The sequence below is a fragment of the Struthio camelus genome, chromosome 15 (assembly GCF_040807025.1).
Source record: "Struthio camelus isolate bStrCam1 chromosome 15, bStrCam1.hap1, whole genome shotgun sequence".
NCBI lineage: Eukaryota > Metazoa > Chordata > Aves > Struthioniformes > Struthionidae > Struthio > Struthio camelus.
Window position 1 is genome coordinate 656072 of NC_090956.1, and position 21163 is coordinate 677234.

Below are 21163 nucleotides of genomic sequence, written 5' to 3' on the forward strand. Positions count from 1 at the left end.
TGGGGGCATGTTTATAACTGTTTATCTCTGTCAGTTGGGTGGAAAATTGCCAGATGTGTCGTTTGCCCTCATTACACAGACATCTCTCTTGTTATCTGGATCAGTGCTTTTAAGCAGTGTGACACCACCAGAGAAAAGCTCATTTCTCCTGTGTGGGGTTGATGTTTGCGGGATTCTGCCTTCAAGCAATCTGGAGAGACACTCGGGCAAGTCTCCAAACAGGACAAATCTCCATCGCCTGCGATTCTGGCTATTCGTCCTGCAGAGGGAGAAGCGAGCAGCGTAACGGAGAGCGTCCCAGGGGGAATGCACGCCGGCCAAGGCTGGCGAGGCTCGACGCCCCGCTGCTGGGCTGGAAAGCCCAGCCTTGCCCTTGGCAGCCTCACGCGGACTGCTTTAGGCCACGTGGCTCTGGGAGGCCACGTCTCCACGTCGCCTCTCCGGGAGCAGGATGCTGCCCGGGCAGGGGAGTTGGGTGGCCAGGCCGGCAGCCTTTGCAGGAGAGGCCCAGGGCAGCCGGTCCTGAGCCGGAGCTGAGCCCCGAGCAGGGTCCGGGTGGGCAGAGCCCGGCAGAGGCTGCAGGCGCTCGCCCCGCGCCTGCCGTCCGCCGCGCCGCTGGCACGACCTGCCAGCAGGCGTAAAACGCCCCCAGCGATGCCCTGGGTCTGCAGCGTCTTCTCAAACACAGCTCTTAATGCCAGTTGCATCTTCATTTTATAGGACTAATTACCTTCCTTGTCGGGTATAAAATTCAGACAGATACACTACCTCAATAAATAACCTGCAAGTGTTTCCCGGAAGTTAACACCACGCCTGCTTTGAAAGCTTCAGGGAACCGCGCCGCGCGGCGCAGACTGAGACGTCTCCGTCGCTGTAAGACGCGGTCAGGAGTGGGCTGGGGCCGGCCAGGGCCTCCTAGAGAGCCCCAAGCGCCGAGGGGACGACAAGGACCTGCAGTCAGGCACACGTCCCTCGCAGCAAAGAACAAGGGAGAAAGATAAAGAAGGGATTAAATAGAAATAAATTGTCCCCAAATAAAATTTTGTCCTCGTTTCGCACGAGGCACTGAAACCTCTGCACAGACAGCTCCTCAGAGTAGAGCCCATTATGCTCCACACTTTTTGCCTTGAAACATAAATAGCTGCCTACCATGTAAGTGTTTGTTATGAGGAAATGTATGTGCTGGAAAAGTTAGACATTAAATCATTATTTCATGCAGAAAGATATTGCTAAAGGGAGGGGATTACTTACTGTGTTAGCTCTGTCCTTCAGCTGCCGTACCTCTCCGCACACAGGGACTTCAGCCGCAAAACGTGGTGCTGAAACAATTCCGGAGCCTTCCAGTCCTGATCTCCTCCGAGACCGGGCGGCGGAGCGGCCCCCGACCCCAGACCCGGCCCCGGTCCCGGCCCCGGTCCTGGCCCCGCCGGGGGGCGAAGGCAGCGTGCCGCCCCGGCACCCCGCGGGCAGAGCTGGGTCCCTCCGTCCCCGCCACGCGGGACCCCCGGCTGCCGCAGGGCCCCCGGCATCCCCGGCCTCCCGCTGCGTGCTCTCCGCTCCCCTCCTCGCCCCCTTTCCTCTCTGTTGTGGCGCTGAAGCAAACGAGGGGCCCCGGGGACATGGAGGGACCCTCCTGCCTCTGCCTGCGGAAACGGACGGGGCAGCCTCGCGGCACGGGCGCTCCGGGCACCTGTCCGGTGCTTTTTGTGCAAAGGCTGCCTCTTCCCTTGGGAGCCACAAGCGTCCTTGTTTGCAGCTGCTGCTCTTTGAATTGACTCTCCTTTGCCTGGTGACCAGACGTTCAAGCCATAGTTTCACCAGTGCCAGAAACCAGTCAGCAAATTCCTCCTGTCTGCAATGGAAACCTTGTCCCACAGTCACATTTGCCTTTTTCTGTATCTGTGTCATGCAGCATAACCCACCCGCGTCCTTCTCCATCATCCCAGTGAGTCACCAGTTTACAGCAGAAATTCCTATTTGTAGGTACGTCCTGCTCTGCAAAACCTGCTGATCTGGCAGCCTCTGTCCCCACAGGAGATGCACGTGGGTGACTGCTCATGTCTGTTGGGCTACTAGGCTTTATGTTGCACCTAAAAATTACCAAAATATCTCTGTTGATGTTGTAAAATAATAATGAAGTTTTCAAATTATTTCTTCTGAATTCAGGTCTTTTACCTGAAGCCAGAAAAGTTTCTTAAAAGGCAGCAAGACTTTTCTAATCAGATTTTTTTTTTCCTAGTGAGTGACTCACAGGGGGATAGTTTCTGAGTTCAGGAAAAAGCAGAAAGTGTCATGCAAGCTAGGGAAGAGTAAGAGTAGCTGTTTGTTTTGATGTTTTCGGAGGTTGCACCCTGTTGGCACTGAGCATAGTAATGCATTCATGCCGGAAAAAGGAGTTTATTCATGCTGACAAAGTGATAACAGGCCAGTGTGGCTTTACAACCTGACCATCTGAATAATTCCCATGTTGCCTCCTCCCGAGGCTCTGGTATTACGGAAAAACTCCTTCTTCTGTTACTTGAAAGCTAATGGCTGGAGCTCTTTACCTGATGCTCTGATGTCCTACAGTTGTCGATCTAGGTGCAGAAACTTCAGTGTTGTGCATAGGATAGGGAAGAGCAGCAAGCTATGGCTCTTATATCATAATCTAGTGTGTTATCCTTAGCCAAAGGGCTCTGTTTGAAACCTGGCATCAGTGTATACAGAACATGTTGCATCTTTGCTGGTACCTCGTCAATCTAGTTTGCAAGACATCCTGGAGGATGTGACCTTGGAAGGCAGGCGGGATATCGACCCTGCATAATAATAGCATCTCGGCATCACTGGCAGCCTGTTGGATTCAGGGCAGTTAATAAATAATGAGGATGTCAAAGATAACAGCAGGAAAGTGGGAGCAAGTAACAACTTTACAGCCAGCTTTCTGACAGCCGCCTGGCAACATCCAATTAAAAGCACGCCCCCATCCAGAGGAGCAGGGCGCGGGTCCAGCGCCGGACCCGCTGCGGCGCTGGGATGCTGGCGGGATGCAGTGGTCTGAAGACACCCCGCAGCGCCCCAGGGTGCAGCACTGTGGCCCCAGGGCGCGGGGGAGCAGGTGAGCCAGGGGCTGCGGGTCTGCTGGCAGTACCCTGACACCGTGGAGGAGGGCTGTGCTGAGGCCAGGGCTGCACCAGTGCACGGGCAACACTGGGCCAGGGCTGTGATGGAGCCAGGGCCATGCTGGAGCATGAGCTGCACTGGAGCAAGGGCTGCACAGGGGCCAGAGCTGCACAGGCACAAGGGCTGCACCGGCACAAGGGCTGTGCCAGAGCAAGGGCTATGCTGGAGCAAGGGCTGCACCAGTGCACGGGCTGCACTGGAGCAAGGGTTGCACTAGATCCAGGGCTGTGCCAGAGCAAGGGCCGCGTCAGGGCCAGCATTGCACAGGGGCCAGGGCTGCACTGTAGCAAGGCTGCGCTGGAGCAAGGTCTGCACTAGATCCAGGGCCATGCTGGTGCAAGGGCTGCACTGGAGCAAGGGCTGTGCTGGTGCAAGGGCTGCACAGGGGCCAGGGCCGCACTGGTGCAAGGGCTGCGCTGGGCCCGGGGGCCCACGCGCGAGGCCAGACCCGTGGTGCAGCCAGTGCCTGCCTGCTCCAGGCTGGCGAGAGGAGCACTTCCCTTCCCAGTCCGTGCTGGGAACACGGGAGCCTTGTGGCTGGCTCCTCTGGACTAAAACAGACAGATATTTGTCTGAAGGGCCGGGTTGCATTGTAGTATAATCGTATAACTCAAACATTAGCAATCTGACTGAATTTGAGATGTAATTGATCTTCTGATGACTTTTTAAACATCTGGTGAGAAGGGACTGCTTTCCAAACAGCAAAATCTACACCAAAATGATCTTGATTTGAATAATAAGTATTCCGTCCTTGTTTGGTAAATATACCCAGTGTTAACGGTGCTTAATGGTGCCTGTAATTGGTGTCTAAAGTTATTTAAAAGTAAATTTACTAGAAAATAATTAGCAATTTTATAGTTCACTACTTCCTAATTTTGTTGATAAAAGTTTTTCCGTGGTTTTATCAGATGACACAATAAGGCCGTGCTATGAAATAGCTTTTTTCAAACTGGCAGGGAATTGCATGCACAAAATAAAATAAAAACATTTTCCCCCTAATTTCTTTCCCTGGCAGCCAGCCCCTCTTGCTCTCCTTTTATTATGCAGTGATTTATCTTTCATCAGCAGTGAGTGATGCTCTCCTGGCGCGGTGCGGGGGGGGGGGGGGGGGGGTCGCTCCTTGTGGCCCCGGAGCTCTTGCCCGAGCTGCGAGGGGGACCGTCCCCGTCCCTCTCCGGGTGCCCAGGCTGAGGCTCGCTGCGCTGGCAGGTTGCTGCCGCCGCCGCGTTGGCTGCTCCCGCTCTGGCCTGGCGCCGGAGGGAAGTCGCCCCGTTGCTGTGATGAGCCAAACGCCCCTCGGGGCCGGGGCTGCCCCCTCCCCGCGGCCCCGTCCGCCGCCGCTGCCCCTCGCCCAGCCGGAGCCCGGGCAGAAACGGAGCGGAGAGCTGCAGCTGCGACAAGGCTTTATTGTTTAGCGCTGTGGGTTCAAGTGCGCCGTGCGAGGCTTTCCGGTACAGACCGACACGGGCAGGCGGAGACGTGCGGGGAGGCGGTGACAGCATCTCTGGAGCACAACTCTCCATTTTCAGTCTCTGAACCATAAAGTACCAGCTTTTCCAGAACAATGAATCACCCAGTCTGTGTATAAAATTAAATATAATTTATGCTTTGCTAATTGAAATCAAATACAAAATTCAATTTCCTGTGTATTGTAATGCTGACATTTGAATAGTTTTAAAAAAAAAAAAAGAGCTATTATCCTGACTCTCTCTCTCTTAGCAGGCCGCTCTCTGGCCAGAGAGAAAATAATTCCTCTGCCAAGTCACTGCAGCCGAGGAGACGCGCGCGGCCAGTCCCGCAGCCGGCCGAGGTCGGCGCTCCCGCGACCCTGTCCCAACACGGACCAAAACCCCGGCGGAGGCGGCCCCGCCGCATCCCTCGGCCGCGGCGGCAGCGGGGCCCGGGGAGAGCGCGGCGTCCCCGCGCCGACCGCCGCTCGGCTGCCCAGCATCGCGGCCTCGGCGCCCGGGCCGCAGCCCGTACCAAAACCAAACCTCTGCGTGCGTGGCGAAAAGAAAGGGAAGCCAGAGCAGCGGGCGACTGCCGGGCCCGTTCCCCGCCCGCTCGTAAAGCGCCGCCGCCGCCGCCGCCGCCGCCGCGCGCTGGCCCGCCGCGGGTGCGCTGCATCCGGCGCGGCGGGGCGGCCCCCGGGCCCCGCCGGCAGCCGGCGGGCCGTGCAGCGCGTCCTCCCGGGGCTCCTTCCCCTCGGGCCGCGGACGACGGCCGGGACCCGGCGCCGCTCCCCGCCCGGGCGGCCCCGGAGCAGCGGCGCGACGCCCCGGCCGGGGGCTGCAAGGCGCAGGGCAACCTGCTGGGCTCGGACGGGCTTTCGGGGGTCTTTCAGGCTCAGAGAGCTCGCTCGGAGGAAAACTGCCCCGGGTCGGCTGTGGACGGGGGTTGAGCGCGCCCAGGCTTTGGCTGCGGAGGAGACGCCCGGCACCACGCTGGTGGCCGCTGACATCCGCGGTCAGGGATGGCCACGTCCCCAGGAGCGGGGTGCCTGCGGCGGGATCGCCGGGCCCCGGGCGTCCCCCGGGCTGCGCTCGGCGCCGGCGGGTGCGAGCTGCCGCGGCCGGGGGGCTGCACCAGGCTGTGAGCGCGGAAACCGTCCTGCGCGTCCCTCGGGCGAGGAGCTGGGTGCTGGGTCTGGAAACAAAGCCCTCGTCCCCGACCGAATTCATCAATCATCTTGCACAAGTTGTGTAACAACAGTTTTCACTTAGGAGATGAAATGACATTTTAACAACATGTGAAGCAATTTAAAGCTGTTCCTATTACATACTTCCAATTTTCACATAATAATTTTTAGATTTGCTGTTTTGTATCAGGAGCTGTTTTAAATCTGATCAGGCTAAAAGGAACTGACGTTACTTTAGCAGGGACTTTTGTGACGCCCCTCTAGCACGGCCCACAGCGTAAATTTTCCAAATGAATTTAGCTCTTGTTTTTACCCAGTCCGAGGCACCAGCACCACTGTTGGTGTAACGAACCACGTGACAGACCGTGAAACCCAAAGCAGGTGCAGCTTGTCACCCAGCATAGCAATGATTTTGTTTGGTTAGTTGGATCAATAAGGATTTCTTGCCACCTTAATCAAAACCGAGTCTTGGTCTTCCTAAAGAAATCTTAAGCTGCATCACTGCTGCTTTGGGACAGCCAGGAACCCAACATCGCAAAGGCGCTGGGAGGCAAACACACCGCCACGCTCCCCTCGAAGGTGGCTCACCACCACTTGCTAAAAGGAAGAAAAGCATGCTCGACTGGCCTTGGAAACCACCCAGAGGAAGGAAACGTTTCCGCAATGGTAGCTCTGCATTTTTTCCTTTGCTACCGCTCTCAGTGTTTTTCTCTCAATAACAGTCAGGGAAAACAGTGCAGCTGCGTCCAAGTGCTGCCATCTCACTCTCCACCGATCCCAGCATGCAGCTCACATCACACTGCTGGAGGATCCAGGTGTGATATGGGTTTGTTTTATAGTTGCTACCAGGACTTGCAAATTTGATTGGGTGTACATCTTGGTCATTTCCACTAGAAAGCACACATTTTGTGCAGACCAGTGCTCACCCTGGGAATTAATTGCTTTTTTGTTACTGATTCTGAAGTAAAGACTAAGGCTGCTTCACAATTTTGCAGACCTAGCTGTCAACAGTAAGGAGCAGAGCTCTGGTGTCCAAGGTACAAGTGAGCTGCAGTCCCAGGGCCAGTGCCTGGGCAGCATACACCTACCTGGACATACCATGAGGTTTGACCTCCCCACCGCCCCAACACCTCGGACCTGCAGGAACAACCCTGCTTCCAGGGACATGCCTGTTTCCAGATCACAGACTTCTTCCTGGGCAGGTAGGAGCGAGCTGCCCGGATGGGACATGCTATACGGACACACGCTGCTGCGCTGCATCTCTGTCAGCCTTGCTGGATGGTGTCCACCACATCATGCTGAGCTAGTGCCTGAGAATGGTTTAAGGACATGATTTTCTAGAGGACCATGGGTGGATTGAGGGGAAGGCCCAGATTCTGATCTTACTGAGCATCCAAGTAAATCAGAAACAATTCTCTTCCGCCCGTGGAACTACATCCAGCAGCAAGAGGAGAACTGGGGCCAAGGCTTTTTTGTGGCACTTGGTAAATACTAGTTTTAGTGCAACAAGTAACTGGAAGGTCTGGTGCAAATGAAGTTTCTGTACATAGTTCCTTTGCAGCATAACTGGCTTTATTCCTTCCACACACAAACACACGAGTGTGTGCACGTGAATGCACATGTCGTGAAATTACCAGATCTGATGCTGCTGTTCAGGCAAAACTAAAAGCCAGGGCAGAAGAAATCAAATCTATTGGTTTGTCTCGTTGCTGCTGGATTTTGCAAGCCACCTTCATGCTCAGCTGGCAGCGGCAGGACGTGCTAGTCCCGCCAGCCCGGTTACGAGGGACACACCAGCAGCCAAACGCCAGCACAAAGCATCCCCTCACCCCGGGGGCTCTGCTCCCTGCAGCTTCTCCTCCTCCCACCCATTCCCTGATCCTTCACGTAGCAGGAGGGGAGAGCCCAGGCCCCAGTGCACCCTAGAGCTGACATATCTCTAAGGTTTCAGAGCTGGAAATGCTGTTCAGCTTGACTTTAACCTTGACAGCACAAGAGTCCCATTCTTACCAGACTGAGACTGCAGCCCCATGCGAGTTTTGCGTCTCTAACAGTGATTCACATCTCAAAAGAAAAGAGCTTTTTTCCTGATTTCTTGGTTCTACTTATCGCTTTCTTCCTGCTCCCACTCAAAATCTTGGCCTGTCATTTGGTAAAACATAACATTGAAAGGTTTGTAAAACTTCCGCAGTCTATGGATGACATCCGGGTCTATTTTGGGGTGAGTTCGACCCTTGGACTTGCCCAAGCACCGGGGAGCACTGCTGTCCTCTGGCTTCTTTAAACAGGGGAACCCCTTGGTTTTATTAAAATAAAAATGTTTCTCTGTCACAATCCTCTTGAGGCCTAAGAAATCCTGGACCTTGGCCATTTCCCCAGCCGGGTCAGTGATGAGCCTCTCGCCACTGACAAAAAGGATCTGGGACAACGGGAAATACTGGAGCCAGTTCTCCAAGTGCAGGGCATAGATCCCAATGCGGATCGCACTCCAGGAGGCATCGATCAGCCCCAGGGTCCGGTTCTTGAAGGCGAGCACCTCAAAGGTGGGGATGTCCGGCTTCTTGGAGAGTGTCTGCGTGTAGTCCGAGATGGCCCGGGTGACCGGGTTTCTCACCACCACGATCAACTTGGTGTCCTTGGCCATGGAGTGAATGCGCTTGGGCGCCTCGTTGGTCACAAAGTAGCTGGGGGTCTTCTCCATGGTGATCTGGCCCTCCAGGGTCTTGGGCATCACGTTCCTGCGCAGAAGGAGAGGAGGAGAGGGGAGAGGTTAGTGACGGGCTGGGAAGGCGCCCGGTTTTGGCAGGACGTTGAGGAGGAGGGACGCTGGACCCGCACGCCTCGGGTCAAACTGCCTCTGGGCCTGTCTGTCCGAGGGCCCTGGGCACAGCGGGCGCCTGAAGTGTTAAATCAGCTTTGGTAGCACATTATACAGTCAGTTCACCATAGGCATATGTAGACGAAAGTTAATTGACAATAAACCTGTACAATACCTGTCTGTTCAGCAAGCCATCTGCTTCCATTTGCTCAATTAAGTCTATTCACTTCAGAGCCTTGTACCAGAGTGGTGCAGTTAGGATTACACAAGACCTTTTTGTTATGATGACATGCTTTTAAATGTCGCAGCTAATAAAACTTAATACAGAATAAGATCCCTTGCTTCTAGTACAATAATTAAATTTATTTACTATCTTGTGTGCGAGAAAGAATGACTTTTCTTTTATCTCTAATTCACATGCTCTGTCAATAATTAATTGCTGCTGGGTTTTGAGCTTCCTGTGCAAGCACTTTTATTAGCCAAAAGGAATTTGCCTACTGGATAAATTAGCATGTAGCAAGACTTTCCTGGATAGCATATTACCATATTGTAAAATGAAACTGCAGCCAAGATAGCATTTATATCTAAGAAAATGGAGAGGTAAATGCTTTTCCCAGCTGCCCCCAGTTAAAGATTATCATAGCAAGCCGGAAGGTATAAAACGACGTCCTCTGTAACCGCATTATAGCCTCTTTCAAACCTCCGTAACGGCTGGGTACTGCAGCGGCTGAAGGGGCACGGACACGGCGCGGCTCCCTGGCACGCGGCCCCCAGCTGGCCCCGCTCCTCGCTGGGCAGGGCTCCGAGTCCAGCACCGTCCGCCGTGCCTCGCGGCAAAGAAACATGCCCGGCTAGGGCTCTCACAACCTGCGAAACATCCCATCTCGCGCTGCTGGCAGTCGTCCCGCTGCTCCCTGCCAGGCGCCTCGCACCGCGACTGGCACGCGCAGGGGAAGCGCCGCAGCCGTTTTCAACACCCTCTTTGCACAGAGGGTGACGAGGCTGGACAGAGCACGGGGCAAAGGAGAGGCAGCCACGGTGCCTGCGCCTGTGTCCGTGCCGGAGGGAGCGTTAGCTGGGCCAGGGTTTCAGCCCCTGCACTGTGTGTTCAAAGGTTTCATCAGCACAGAATTCGGATTTTTAAGTGCATTTTAACAATACTTCCATTTTAAGCTTTTCACATACTCGTGCACATGCACACCCACACAAAATGCAGTTTGTCTCACTGGGTGTTTGCTAAGCCGTCCCAAACACGCGGTGCTGCTCGAGGGCTGCAGCGCCCGTCAGCAGGGCGGGCTGGGGGCTCCGCTCACCTGGAGAGCACGTGGCACCGACCACGGCTCCACCAGCCAAGGTGGCAGACGCAGATGCTCAGGGTCTTGCAGGACTATCCCTCCACATGGCAACTATTCTTAGTACAAACGCATGGCAAGAAAACAATGCAAGCAGGCTGGAGATGCTGCCCAAGGTGCTCCTACAGCATCGACAAGTGCAGCAACACGGAGGTCAAGCAGCAGAACAACAGGAACCGGCCATCTCACAGAACGACGTGCTGGCACAGAGCGTCCCGGGGCCCCGGGGGGTTTCTCCCCAGCAATGACACCCCTCCTTGTCCACTTCCCTCTCTGGGCTTGGGGTAGGTGCGATCCTACCACCTGCAGCTCCTTCCTGTGGTGCTGGTGCCCAGCAGCTGATTCCTGCAGACCCACGCTGCGCAGCACGAGTCCACGGGGCACTCCGCGACATCCCACCTCTGCCTGCTCTGCCCAGCCTCTTTCCAGGCTTTGCTCCTTCTTTGCATCATGCATTCAGGCAGCAGATATGCTACAAACAAGGACTGGTAGGAAAGATGCACATTGAGGTGTGTTTCTTTCATAGACAGGCTTGAAAATTTCAAATGAGGAAGGATGAAAACACGAGGAGACTGCAGAATTAGAGGCTGGCATTCCTGTGGGAATCCGACACCCAGATTTAATGATCCTGTAGGGAGGCAGCATCTTTTGGGGCTATCTATGCAACAGGAAGGTCCCAAAACTGCCATCAGTGATTGAGTCCTGAGGTACGGACTCCTGTACATAGAGGTTGCTTCATCTGGGAGTCCTTCGCCTGAAGGCGCAGCCATGCGAGTGGCACTAGGAAAGTGCCCGTGCACAGAAGTGAGACAGGGCAGTGGGCTGCGTGCGCAGGCAGCAGCTCCCACAAGGAAAACAGGAGCCAAGCGCTCCGCACGGCTGCCGAGAAGGAGAACATTGCCAACGGTGAGGCCGGGGGCTTTCCTCTCCGGGAGCGGCACGCAGGCATGCTCCAGCTCCCATCGGAGGGGCAGCAACACCATGGGCTGCCAAAAGCAGCTGCCGATGACTGACCCTGCAAACGCATGTCGCCCCACTCCTGGAGCTGCACCGGGGCTCCTACCACCTTTCCGTCTCTGTGTGATTGTGGCTGGTGTTTGCGTGGGAATCGCAGTCGCACAGCACCACGTCTCCGAAAGCGACTGACCGACAGTAACTCAACAGCAGGATGTGACCTGCTGCACAGACCTCTCAGCAGCACAGTCCCGCTCTCTGGCCACGACAGATGCTGTCTGTGTGCACAGAGCCGGCGCCGACCAGGCCTTTCTGTGTTGCCCAGAAAAAACAAGCGTGGCTGTGTAAATCTTCCTGTGTGATGTTCTTTTAAATTGCTTAACAAACTTGGACCTAAAATGCTAGAATTTCTCCTTGGAAATGAGTCCTTGGTCTTGATGCAGGAGAACAGATGAAAGGGCCTGAGGACAACTGGGAAGCTGAGCGAGGGGCTGGTGGCTGCTGGGGGATGTCTCAATGCAGCCTGCTCCCCCGGCCACTCTCACTGCTACCGTGTGTGGGCCCGCGGCCAGGGGGTGATCCACGTCCTGTGGGTACGAGGGCCACGTCGGCAGCACATCCAGCCTCAGCAGTACATGCACGTACACCAGGTCCAGCCGTGCAGGTGTGCCACACTGGTGCGACATGCCGCCTTGAGCCTGCATCCAGGGACAATGCGGCGAGCTAAACAACTTTGTAAATTATGCTTAGAAAAATGGCACTGGAGAGCAGGCCAGCAAGGATTTCTGAACAATAACTATCTTCCTGTTATCAGGATCCCCCTGCAGATGAGGGTTATGCTCCAAACATGCTCAGCTGCAGGGGCTCAGGCATCTTCCCCAGTTACTGACTTCTGCCCTGAGCAATACTGTGACAGCAGGGACGTTCCTGGCTTGGTTCTCTGCACACAGATCTCCGATTCTTCCTGCTTATTCCCCATGCTGCACACATTGGTGTACAGGCATTTCAGAGAGCCAGTCAAACATGCAGGTTTCTCAGGAGAGGTGCAAGAGGATCCTCCATAGCCATGTCCCATGCTGTCTCCCCAGCTGCATGCACCTACTGGAGGCCTCCTGACTTGAGCGGTGTTTTACTGACTCCCCTGCCACTATACCACTCCCCTTCCCCCATCTTTCCTAGTTTAAAGCCCTCCTTACCAGGCTGGCCAACCTGTTGGCAAAGACACGCGTGCCCCGCTTGGTAAGGTGGATCCCATCTCTCCCCATCACCTGTCAATCTTCAAACAGGGTCCCATGCTCATAGAAACCGAAACCCTGTTGCCAACACCAGCAGCGCAGCCAGTTGTTAGCTAGGAAAATCCATCTACTCTTCCCCATCCTTCCATCCTTCCCCCTCACAAGCAGGAAGGAGAGGGGAGAAAGTGACCTGGGCTCCCAGACCCTTGACCACCACCCCCAGAGCTCTGAAGTCCTGTTTTATGGTTTCCAATTTGCTCTTAGTGTCATTAGTGCCCACATGGAAGATCAGCAGAGGGTAGTAGTCCGATGCATGGACCAGCCTTGGCAGTCTTTCCACGACATCTCTTATGCGAGCCCCTGGCAGGCAGCAAACCTCTCTGGACAAGAGATCAGGTCGGCAGATAGGTGCCTCTGTCCCCTGCAGCAGGCAGTCACCCACAACAATCACTCACCACTTCTTCCAGCTGTTCCTGCACAGCACCGGCACCAGGTCTGTCAGGCCAGTTGCCTCCCTTGGAGCCATGCCCAGCTTCTCCTCAGCCTGGAGGGCACTAAACCTGTTCCTCAAAGGCAAATCTTGAGGAGGAACAAGAGCCTTTCTTCTTCTACCAGAAGTGACCAGTTTCCAGCCTTCTTCAGTGTTACAATGTAACATTTCACACCACACAGAGCCCTTAACAACTCTACTGCAGGGAGGGCTGGGGACTCCTGGAGCTGCACAGTCCCCAAGAATACCCTGTCAGTCTCCTGCTCATCTTCTCTGATGCTTTGCAGCCTACTGACTTCCTCCCATAACTCCTTTATTTGGTGATGCAACTGGTCAACCACAGCACACCTCACACAGGAGAGCTGACTATCAGCCCAGGCCCCAGGCACCTCCTGCAGCCTGACACCTGTTCCTGCTGTCAGAGGGTCTGTCCGGGTCCAAGCTTCAGACACAGCTGATGCAGCAACTCCAACAGCCACTGGGGAACGTGCTCTGCAGCATGTCATGACCACACCTGAGGAAGCACACACTGCTACAAGAAATGAAAGTGCCCTCTAGCACCCTGCTGCCTCTAGGAGCCATGTTCTGGGCCTGGCTCTTATAGAGGCCTCCCCTAGCAGTGACTCACAGGGTGCTTGACCCACCCTAATCAAGGGCCACCTGCATCCAAGACCTCAACTCCCTCTGAGCAGGGGCAACCCAGAGAGCTCATTAGCAGCACCTCCACCTAGCCAGAGCTTCCCAGCAGAACTTGAGGCCTCCGGTAGTTGTCCTTGCCTAGCTCCCTGGCCCCCTGCACCTGCTGCCGGGGGCGTTTCCACCGCGCTCGCTTCTTGCCCTGGCATCCAGCCCCAGCCCCAGCAGCCCACGCGCCGGGCAGGCTACGGGATCGCTGCTTGCATGAGCCCTTGTTTGCCCTGTATTGCAGAGTGAGACTGTGATTTGGGGGGGTTTTAGATGACAGAGCTTTAAAGGAGATGAATATTAACCTGAACTGAGGGGAAACACTGGTGCTGTCCTTCAGCCACCCTGGCATGCCCTGCACCCTGCCAGCTGGCAGGGGCTGGTGCCGCTTGGGAGCGGGGATCTTCCCCTCCTTCCAGGCACTGCGATGCAGTGGCAAAAGCCCCTTTGTGGGCCCTTCTGTAAACAAGTGTTTTGCTCCCCTCTGCTCTAGGGTCAGGGCAAGTTTAATATTAAGCTTACTTAGCTTTTATTTTAAATTATGGTTTCAATAAACTGTTGCAAAATAAAATGCCTCTAAGCCTTTCCTCCGTGGTGAGGATGCTGCAGAAAATATGCTCGAGCAAGTTACAGAGGCTGATGTTCAAGTATAAAACAAACACGCCAGGGGTTATGAAAGAACCACGAACAAACTATTAATTACAACAGCCCCTTCAGATGATGTTATCACAATAAACAGGAGCCAAGAAATTGCAGAGCTAATAATCTGCAAGGGTTGCCACATTTAAGGACTGTGTTTAATTCCATGCACAATAAAGACAAGTGGAGAGCTAGGTAGGCACAGAGGAAAGACAGCAGGGAACTGGTGATGGAGGAACAGAGGAAGGGAAGGAGGTTCAGCTCCTGCAGCACAGCTGTAAGGGCGCGGGAAGGGGCTGAGCACGGCGACGCTGTGGGGCCAAGCGACCGCGGGAGCAGCCGGACCCGGCGCGGGAGGATGCTCCTGGGGCAGGACCTGCCCGGCTGCGGCTCTGCCCGGGGTCGCCTCCTCCGAGCGGCAGCGCTGGGCAAGGCTCCTGGAGAGGACCGGACCGCGCAGCCTCTTGGGCACCCGCCGGCTTTCCTGCACCATTTCTCCTCGCTTCCCTCCCAAGCGGGCTGATGAAGGGCACCGCGGCATTGCTGACCCCCTGCGGTACCCGGGCAGGACGGGGACGCGGCTCCTCGTGGTTCTGCCACCGGCCCCCGCTCACCCTCCCGCCCCTCGCCTGCCTCTGCCGATACCCACGACGGGTAACGGCAATGACGGGGACACGTCCGCGGGCTGGGTCCTGTGGGAAGGCGCGCGACACAGCCAGCAGAAAGCCTTCGCGTGGGGGGACGTCACACACCTGTAGGTAGCAGCATCTCCGTGTTGTGCAATGTCAAAATAAACTTCCATTACCTTTTCTGAGCTCAGACCCAGCAGGTACCTGCTACCCCCAGGAGAGGCTCAGATACGCGTTATTTGGGCGCGCAGCGGGGCGGTTGGTATCGCTCCCCTTCCGCGCTCATCGCACAGGGCCGTGGCACGGCCACTGAGGAGCCCAGGCTGCTCCGCGTCCCCCCCGGACCGTGGGGTCCCCGGCTGCCCCTCGGCCCCGGCGCTCCTGCTGCCGCCAGGGGCAGCGCATCCGTCCGCCTCCGCCAGCTCGGGGCACAGGCTGGCTCTAAGCCCTCGCCGGAAAAACGTGCTGCAGTGATTGCTCTTAACTGCTGGCTTCAGACAAGCTCTTTATTTTCAAAGGATACATTTTATAAATTTGTGAATTTGCATGTTGCCAAAAGCCCCTTGCGGTTTATTTAAATCCAGATTATCTTGTTTATTCCTTCAGTCACAGCTGTCATTTATCTCTGTGTAGGCAGCTTGTTCACTATGTTGCAGGTTTCCTGCAATCCCACTCAAAAGGAGTCTTTGTTAACTGCATTTGCATGTTCCCACCAAGAGAAAAAGTTCACAGCCACTCCCAGGGCTTGCAGAGCTGCAGAGAAGGACGTTGACGTGTCCGAGACTGCTGTCCAGAAGAGGCAACGGCCAGGTGCTGCGACAGCATCACCATCTCTGCTGCACTTCGCTGTGCAGCAAACATCTGCTTTTGTCTTCAGAAAAGACAAACATGGAGTCATTTTCCATTTCATTATTAACACATTCCGGTATAATTGCTTGAGCTGTCTACTGTGACCTGCCAGTAATTCAGCAGGCGTGGGACTTTCAAGGGGAGAACAGCATTGCAGCTGAAGGCTGCAATATGCATTAAAAACAGAACCTATTTGCTGTAAGCCCTCAAGTCAAATCTCTTGTTGAATTTGTTCAAACATAAATTTACAGCTGAATTTACATAGGTTTAATGTTTTATAATCTTTTTGGTCTGTGAATCTATATTCAAGACTGAGTGCATTAGCTTCGAAATATTGTGCTTAACGCTGAAAATAATTTTAATCTCTCCAAAGTCCAATCCTTTGCACATCACTAAACCTCAGAATCCAATCCCTTCTAATAAGCGACACTAAACTTGCATCTGCCACTGCCTAATAGATTCATACTGCTCTCATTCAAATGGCTCGTGCATGTGTTTTAAAAAACATTAAACAAATTGTAAAGAACTTCAGAAAAAGCTTTTGGTTACTCGTATGTTTCTATTTGAAAGAAGTGGTGCCAGTTCGGAGGGGGCTGCAAGAGGACGACTATCCCTCTGGGAGCACAGTGGAAACTCAGCATCGGACTGCGGAGGACGGCGTCAGTCTGTCCTGCTGTGGAGAGGGGCTGACCCATCCACCCCGCGACCCACAGCTCTGCTCCTGCAGGGTCCAACGTACTGTCCAGAAATTAAGGGCTACCCAGCATCATTGCTCTACCTCGGCAAGAAAAGCAGCTCTCCTTTGTCCAAAGCTCTGTCAAGCCGTTTGTTCTGTGCTGGCCCTCTCTCCTGCCACATCCCTGCCGAGCTTCCCCTGGGCTCTGCAGGACGCTGGGAGCCCAGGACCAGGGCACGCAGCCGGAGCAGCGGCCACCCTAGCTCCAGCTGCAGCCAGGAGAGGAAGGAGCAGCAGGGGCTCACGAGTGCCAGGCGGCCCTGCAGCAGGGCCTGCCACGCGCTCCTGCTGTGTGCACTGCGCTCCTGCTGCGCGCTGCCCTCCCCTGCTGCACTCGCCTGCACGCTCCCCTCTCCTGCTGCACTCCCCTGCACTCTCCCCTCTCCTGCTGTGTGCTCTCCTGCATGCTCCCCTCTCCTGCTGCGCTCCCCTGCATCCTCCCCTCTCCTGCTGTGTGCTCTCCTGCATGCTCCCCTCTCCTGCTGCATGCTCCCCTGCACGCTCCCCTCTCCTGCTGCGTGCTCCCCTGCACGCTCCCCTCTCCTGCTGTGCTCCCCTGCACGCTCCCCTCTCCTGCTGCGCTCCCCTGCACACTCCCCTCTCCTGCTGCGCTCCCCTGCACGCTCCCCTCTCCTGCTGCGCTCCCCTGCACGCTCCCCTCTCCTGCTGTGTGCTCCCCTGCACGCTCCCCTCTCCTGCTGCGCTCCCCTGCATCCTCCCCTCTCCTGCTGTGTGCTCTCCTGCATGCTCCCCTCTCCTGCTGCGCTCCCTTGCACGCTCCCCTCTCCTGCTGCGTGCTCCCCTGCACGCTCCCCTCTCCTGCTGCACTCCCCTGCATGCTCCCCTCTCCTGCTGTGTGCTCTCCTGCATGCTCCCCTCTCCTGCTGCGCTCCCCTGTATGCTCCCCTCTCCTGCTGTGTGCTCTCCTGCATGCTCCCCTCTCCTGCTGCGTGCTCCCCTGCACGCTCCCCTCTCCTGCTGCGTGCTCCCCTGCACGCTCCCCTCTCCTGCTGCGCTCCCCTGCACGCTCCCCTCTCCTGCTGCGCTCCCCTGCACGCTCCCCTCTCCTGCTGCGCTCCCCTGCACTCTCCCCTCTCCTGCTGCACTCCCCTGCATGCTCCCCTCTCCTGCTGTGTGCTCTCCTGCATGCTCCCCTCTCCTGCTGCGCTCCCCTGCATGTTCCCCTCTCCTGCTGTGTGCTCCCCTGCACGCTCCCCTCTCCTGCTGCGTGCTCCCCTGCACGCTCCCCTCTCCTGCTGCGCTCCCCTGCACGCTCCCCTCTCCTGCTGCGCTCCCCTGCACACTCCCCTCTCCTGCTGCGTGCTCCCCTGCATGCTCCCCTCTCCTGCTGCGTGCTCCCCTGCACGCTCCCCTCTCCTGCTGCGCTCCCCTGCACACTCCCCTCTCCTGCTGTGTGCTCCCCTGCACGCTCCCCTCTCCTGCTGCGCTCCCCTGCATGCTCCCCTCTCCTGCTGTGTGCTCCCCTGCACGCTCCCCTCTCCTGCTGCGCTCCCCTGCATGCTCCCCTCTCCTGCTGTGTGCTCCCCTGCACGCTCCCCTCTCCTGCTGCGCTCCCCTGCATGCTCCCCTCTCCTGCTGTGTGCTCCCCTGCACGCTCCCCTCTCCTGCTGCGCTCCCCTGCATGTTCCCCTCTCCTGCTGTGTGCTCCCCTGCACGCTCCCCTCTCCTGCTGCGTGCTCCCCTGCACGCTCCCCTCTCCTGCTGCGCTCCCCTGCACGCTCCCCTCTCCTGCTGCGCTCCCCTGCACACTCCCCTCTCCTGCTGCGTGCTCCCCTGCATGCTCCCCTCTCCTGCTGCGTGCTCCCCTGCACGCTCCCCTCTCCTGCTGCGCTCCCCTGCACACTCCCCTCTCCTGCTGTGTGCTCCCCTGCACGCTCCCCTCTCCTGCTGCGCTCCCCTGCATGCTCCCCTCTCCTGCTGTGTGCTCCCCTGCACGCTCCCCTCTCCTGCTGCGCTCCCCTGCATGCTCCCCTCTCCTGCTGTGTGCTCCCCTGCACGCTCCCCTCTCCTGCTGCGCTCCCCTGTGCTCTCCCCTCTCTTCCCCTCCGGAGCCCGCCCTTCCCTCAGCAACGGTAGCAGAGCAGTGGAGAATGGTCTTTTGTTGCCATAACAACGAAGGTGCTAACATGGTGTTGACTAACTGCAAGCTGATATGATCAGAGAATGGAAGTATCGAGTTGCTATGGTAACCCAAATGCCGAATTTGAAATTGTGTCAATAGCAAAGTTACCAAAGAGGAAGCAAATGTAAACAGCAGTTTGGGGAACGCAGGCCTGACGCTGGCCCGAGATGGCCCTGCTGCCGCAACAGGCGTTTTGCCCGTGCAAGGCACCGAGGAACCCACCGAGGCCCGGCTGCAGCGCGGCGCCGCGTCCCGCGGGACCCCCGTTCACCAGGGGTGGAGACCGCGGGAACGGGGAACGTGGGGCAGGGCTGCACGCACGGGGCTGACCCCCCGGGCTGCCGCCTGTGCGCCCCGCCTCTGCTTCCCGTGTGCTTCCCGTGTGCATGCGGGCGCTGCTGCGAGGCAGCAAGGACGGGCTGCAGTGCTCCTGCAGCCGGAGGGAGGCTCTGCCCGCGCCGTGGGGATCCAGCCGTGCCGTGGGGCTTGCACTGTGGGGCTTGCATCATGGGGCTCTGCCCGTGCCGTGGGGTTGTATCTGTGCCGTGGGGTTTGGGCCATGGGGCTCTGCTTGCACTGTGGGGCTCTGTCCATGCCCGTGGGACTCTGCCCGTGCTGTGGGGCTCACACCATGGGGCTCTGCTTATGCTATGGGGCTCACACCATGGGGCTCTGTCCGTGCCATGGGGCTTGCACCATGGGGCTCTGCCTGTGCCAAGGGGCTTGCACCATTGGGCTCTGTCCGTGCCATGGGGCTTGCACCATGGGGCTCTGCTCATACTATGGGGCTCACACCATGGGGCTCTGTCTGTGCTGTGGGGCTCACACCATGGGGCTCTGCTTATGCTATGGGGCTCACACCATGGGGCTCTGTCCGTGCCATGGGGCTTGCACCATGGGGCTCTGCTTATGCTATGGGGCTCACACCATGGGGCTCTGTCCGTGCCATGGGGCTTGCACCATGGGGCTCTGCCTGTGCCAAGGGGCTTGCACCATGGGGCTCTGTCTGTGCTGTGGGGCTTGCATCATTGGGCTCTGTCCGTGCCATGGGGCTTGCACCATGGGGCTCTGCTTATGCTATGGGGCTCACACCATGGGGCTCTGTCTGTGCTGTGGGGCTTGCACCATGGGGCTCTGCTTATGCTATGGGGCTCACACCATGGGGCTCTGTCCGTGCCATGGGGCTTGCACCATGGGGCTCTGCCTGTGCCAAGGGGCTTGCACCATGGGGCTCTGTCCGTGCCATGGGGCTTGCACCATGGGGCTCTGCTTATGCTATGGGGCTCACACCATGGGGCTCTGTCCGTGCCATGAGGCTTGCACCATGGGGCTCTGCCTGTGCCAAGGGGCTTGCACCATGGGGCTCTGTCTGTGCTGTGGGGCTTGCATCATTGGGCTCTGTCCGTGCCATGGGGCTTGCACCATGGGGCTCTGCCTGTGCCAAGGGGCTCGCACCATGGGGCTCTGTCCGTGCCATGGGGCTTGCACCATGGGGCTCTGCTTATGCTATGGGGCTCACATCATGGGGCTCTGTCCGTGCCATGGGGCTTGCACCATGGGGCTCTGCCTGTGCCAAGGGGCTTGCACCATGGGGCTCTGCCTGTGCCAAGGGGCTCACACCATGGGGCTCTGTCTGTGCCGTGGGGCTTGCACCATGGGGCTCTGTCCGTGCCGTGGGGCTTGCACCATGGGGCTCTGCCTGTGCCAAGGGGCTCACACCATGGGGCTCTGTCTGTGCCGTGGGGCTCGCACCATGGGGCTCTGTCTGTGCTGTGGGGCTTGCACCATGGGGCAGGGCACCGCCAGCAGCATTTGAGCCCCTTTCCCAGAAGCAGGGGACGATGCCTTTAGAGCGCAGCCTGTTCCTAATGTGATTTTTCATCATCAAGCCCCGTCCAGAGCCCAACGATTGCAAAGAAAGGGATTCTGTGTCTCCACAAAATGTAAAATCTTTAACGGCTCATTGGCATGTGCATAAGTTGGCCTGGATAAGAAGTTACTCCTGAGAGTCTGCTATTGATTCTGTCAGGGATTCAGAGGTTTTATAGGCATCGCTCAGGATCTCTTTAGTACTTGTACCTTCTTAATGGCTCTCACCACCGATAGAACCGAAAATATCCCCCTGCGCACCGGGAAGAGGCTGAGCCCATGCCAGGAGACAGCACTTCCCTTCCCCGCCGGAGGAGCGCGGCTGTCCTCCAGGCTCGGCCAGGCAAGCCTTCCCAGACAGTCCTCAGCAAGGACAGCTTCTGTGCTTCCTTGCACGTGTGTAGGAGGTGGAGGAGATACCAGGCTAGGGGAAAAGGTGGGTGAACTTCACCAGGAAGGCTCCTCTCCTCCTACCAGTATGCAACAAAATCAGTGGGCAGCTGGCTGAGTAGCAGACGGAAATATAAATACACTCTGATTTCACTGGGACCATCTGGCTCCAGCATGATAGGCGGGTAAGACCGCTATAATCATGGGCAGAGAACTAAGCTGATCCATTAAAGTCTTTTAGTAGAAGCAACTATGGAAGCCACGTTAATCCAGCAACGTTATGTGAACAGACATCACAAGGTTAGACCCATTCAGCTGCAATTAAAAATAACCCTCACTGTTCAGGCTGGCTTGGGTAGCTATTTCATTGTTGTGTTCCCCAAAGACTTCCATGGATATAGATTGTTGATGCTAGCACAATGCAATCTGAAATTATGATCTTAGTGCTAAATCTTGCTTTCTCCTGTTCTTTCCTCAAGTGGATCTCCTCCAGGACACGGCTGTTGCCTTGTGCTGAAACCCCCTGCCCATCAGACAGCACTGCTCGCACAGCAACTGGGAGGCTCCATGTCAGGCAA

General features: G+C 56.8%; 1 protein-coding gene and 1 long non-coding RNA gene across 2 annotated transcripts in view; both read right to left on the reverse strand.

Moving 5' to 3' along the window:
• Positions 1-4545: 4545 nt before the first annotated feature.
• LOC138061097 (uncharacterized) lies at positions 4546-5250 on the reverse strand. Its single transcript, XR_011134736.1, has 2 exons — positions 5143-5250; positions 4546-4737 (listed from the first exon to the last, which is right to left on the reverse strand). It is a non-coding gene; the product is annotated as an uncharacterized lncRNA (long non-coding RNA).
• A 201-nt stretch (positions 5251-5451) lies between these two features.
• The window catches only part of HS3ST4 (heparan sulfate-glucosamine 3-sulfotransferase 4), a 67008-nt gene continuing 51296 nt past the window's right edge, over positions 5452-21163 (reverse strand). Inside the window, exon 3 of the mRNA XM_068908771.1 lies at positions 5452-8535. Within this exon, the coding sequence (XP_068764872.1) occupies positions 7899-8535 (637 nt within the window). The 3' untranslated portion in view covers positions 5452-7898. The remainder of the gene's footprint in view (positions 8536-21163) is intronic.